Genomic DNA, 2,519 nt, shown 5'->3' with positions numbered 1-2,519 from the left:
ATCTCTTGAGCTCCTTTCCCACGCAGACCGCAAGATATCCTTTCGGGACTTGGTCGGTGGTTGACGATGAAGAAGAAGAAGAAATCGAGCTTTCCGTGAAGGAAAGTGTTTTCTTCAGAAACTTCATGCTCTTACTCCCACCATTGCCTAAAGTAACCGAGGCGGGGCCCGACCCCGACCCAGAGCTCGTCTTGTTGTTATTGGCAAGCTTCTTCCACTTCTTGAGGATTTGTTGAAGTCTTACTATCTCCATAATCTTGTTCGACTTCCTCGAATCCATATTATATGGGGAACGCGTAGAGAGTTTGTAATGTACTTTACTTTGTTTGAAGCCGCTTGAGGGAATGCTGCTGCACGATAGAAAATAAGTGGTGTATAGAGAGAGAGAGAGAGAGCAAATAATAATATATTGTATAAAGAAACTAATTATAAGTCATTAATGATTATAATTAAACTAGGCACGTTACGGTTTGAATTATTAATTGAATTAGGTGCCTCAAAGTGCTTTGCAGTTTTTATTTATTATTAATTTATTTTAATTAGGTAGTTTCAAAAGTCTTACGATTACAGTAGTACTCGTACGTATTAATTAATTGATTAGAAGGAATAGCTTATAAGTAGAGAAATGATGGGATAATCTGTATATTGAGTAACTGTATGATTAGTTTGGAAGCTATATTTGCTCAGATTTAAGGGTCCGTTTGATTGTAAAAATGAAATTTGAGTAGAAAGAAATTTCAAGAAATTTAATTGTCTAGAAATTGTTTTCCTCGGAATTGTCAATTTATTATGTTTGATTGGTATAATTTTTCACGTGAAAAATGTTGAAATAAAAGTTGTTGACACGTTAAAAGTGCAGCCCAAATCGAATAGCCCAAAGAATGAAGTTCAGCTAGGTAATTCAGGATAAAGGTCCAAATAAGGTTATTAATGAATGCAGTGGAAGCCCACGAATGCGGTAACACCATCGCCCGAACTTGTAAGACGCTCAAGATCTGAGCGAATGAAGTGTCTTGCAGTCGCCCAGGGTTATGGCCCTGTTCTCGTCCAAACCTTCGAATCACCCAAGATCTTAGCAAATATAAGATGTTATGGTTATCCAAAAGTGCAGTTATCGAAGCAGTTATTAGAGAATCATATCATGTTCCACGATTCAAGGATGTTTAGTTGAAGACGGTTGAACGACAAAAAGTAGTGGCAGCAGTTAGAGACGGCAGTTCCACGATAAGTTGGCCGCCATGAAGAAAGTGGGCAGTTATAGAGCAATTAAGCAGTTTCTAAACGGTTGATCACGAAGAGATCATCAAGAGAATATAAAAGGAAGAAAACACATAGAGCAAAGGACCCCGAATCAAACACTCTCAAATAGAAAATATATAATTTCAATTTCTTAGTTTACACTTAAACATTTTTTTCAGTACTCGTGTGCTTGCGCCCCTTGGAGGCATTCTATTTAAATTCCAATTGTAAAGTCATCGCCATTAAAACACCCATTTTTTGGACTTTGTCTCAAGAGATTTGTTTCTTACACAATCGTCTGATCCCTTTTTAATTGTTAGCGACTACACGCGCGAAACAATTTGGCACACCTAGTGGGACACTGGTGTTTGGTGTTGAAGATACAAAAGGTGAAACAATATACCTCAAAAATCTGATAAGGAATCAGCAAGTCAGGGAGGAGTCCAGTCTGTGATCGAGTGATATGAGGAGCAGCATAGCTCTCCACGAACAGATGGACAGAATCAAAGCAATCATAGTCGTTACGAACTAATGACAGAGTTGAGTCCTCGAACCATGCGTGCATTACTCGGAGAACTCACACAAGATGTCGTTGAACAAGTAAATCTATGAAATATTCATAATATGGAAAGATTTACCCAGAATGGGAATGCACATTATGACAACATAGCCAAACAACTGAATACTTTGAATGAAATAATGAATAAGTTAGCAGGCCAGATTTGTCAGCCAGTTGTGCCTCTTGCAAACCACTTTCAAATTAGGACAATTGTGGAACATAATCCCCTAGTCCTAAGTTTAAATCAAGGGGTAGAACCACCTTTTGATCCCTTTACTTCAAACCAGGGGAGTGGTGTGATACCAAATCAGAATAGTGGCATTGGTACATCTAACTTGGGGGCTAACCTAAATGTAAGAGATAATGTCCTAAATAATGGGCAGAATACCCCACGTGTTAATGATGGAATAAATGTTCAGGCTAATGGTAACAATGACCCAAATCATGGCAACTTTGTTGCTAACTAAGGACCAAATATCAGGCCTCAAGCAAATCAACCGGTCAACCAACCTGTAGGAATTCCATATGACCCCAACATCATGCTGAGGAATCAGATTATGAAAATCGTACAGGACCAGATGGCTTTTGGAGTACGTCCTATCATTAGGCCGACTTACACAAAGTCATATCCTGATTGGGTAGATCAAGCATATTCATGGCCTAGAGGGTATAAAGTGCCAGAATTCTCACTGTTTATCGGTATAGGAGAGGTGTCTACTCT

General features: G+C 38.7%; 1 protein-coding gene across 1 annotated transcript in view; it reads right to left on the bottom strand.

Annotated features, from left to right (window-relative positions):
- The window catches only part of LOC111384710, a 1,258-nt gene extending 881 nt beyond the window's left edge, over positions 1-377 (bottom strand). Inside the window, exon 1 of the mRNA XM_023009027.1 lies at positions 2-377. Coding sequence (XP_022864795.1) covers positions 2-280 — 279 coding nt within the window. The 5' untranslated portion in view covers positions 281-377. The remainder of the gene's footprint in view (position 1) is intronic.
- Between the last annotated feature and the right edge of the window lie 2,142 nt (positions 378-2,519).

Source organism: Olea europaea, unplaced genomic scaffold, assembly GCF_002742605.1.
Source record: "Olea europaea var. sylvestris unplaced genomic scaffold, O_europaea_v1 scaffold298, whole genome shotgun sequence".
Lineage (NCBI taxonomy): Eukaryota > Viridiplantae > Streptophyta > Magnoliopsida > Lamiales > Oleaceae > Olea > Olea europaea.
The sequence above is the reverse complement of the archived record's forward strand: the minus strand, read 5'-3'. Positions and strand labels throughout refer to the sequence as shown.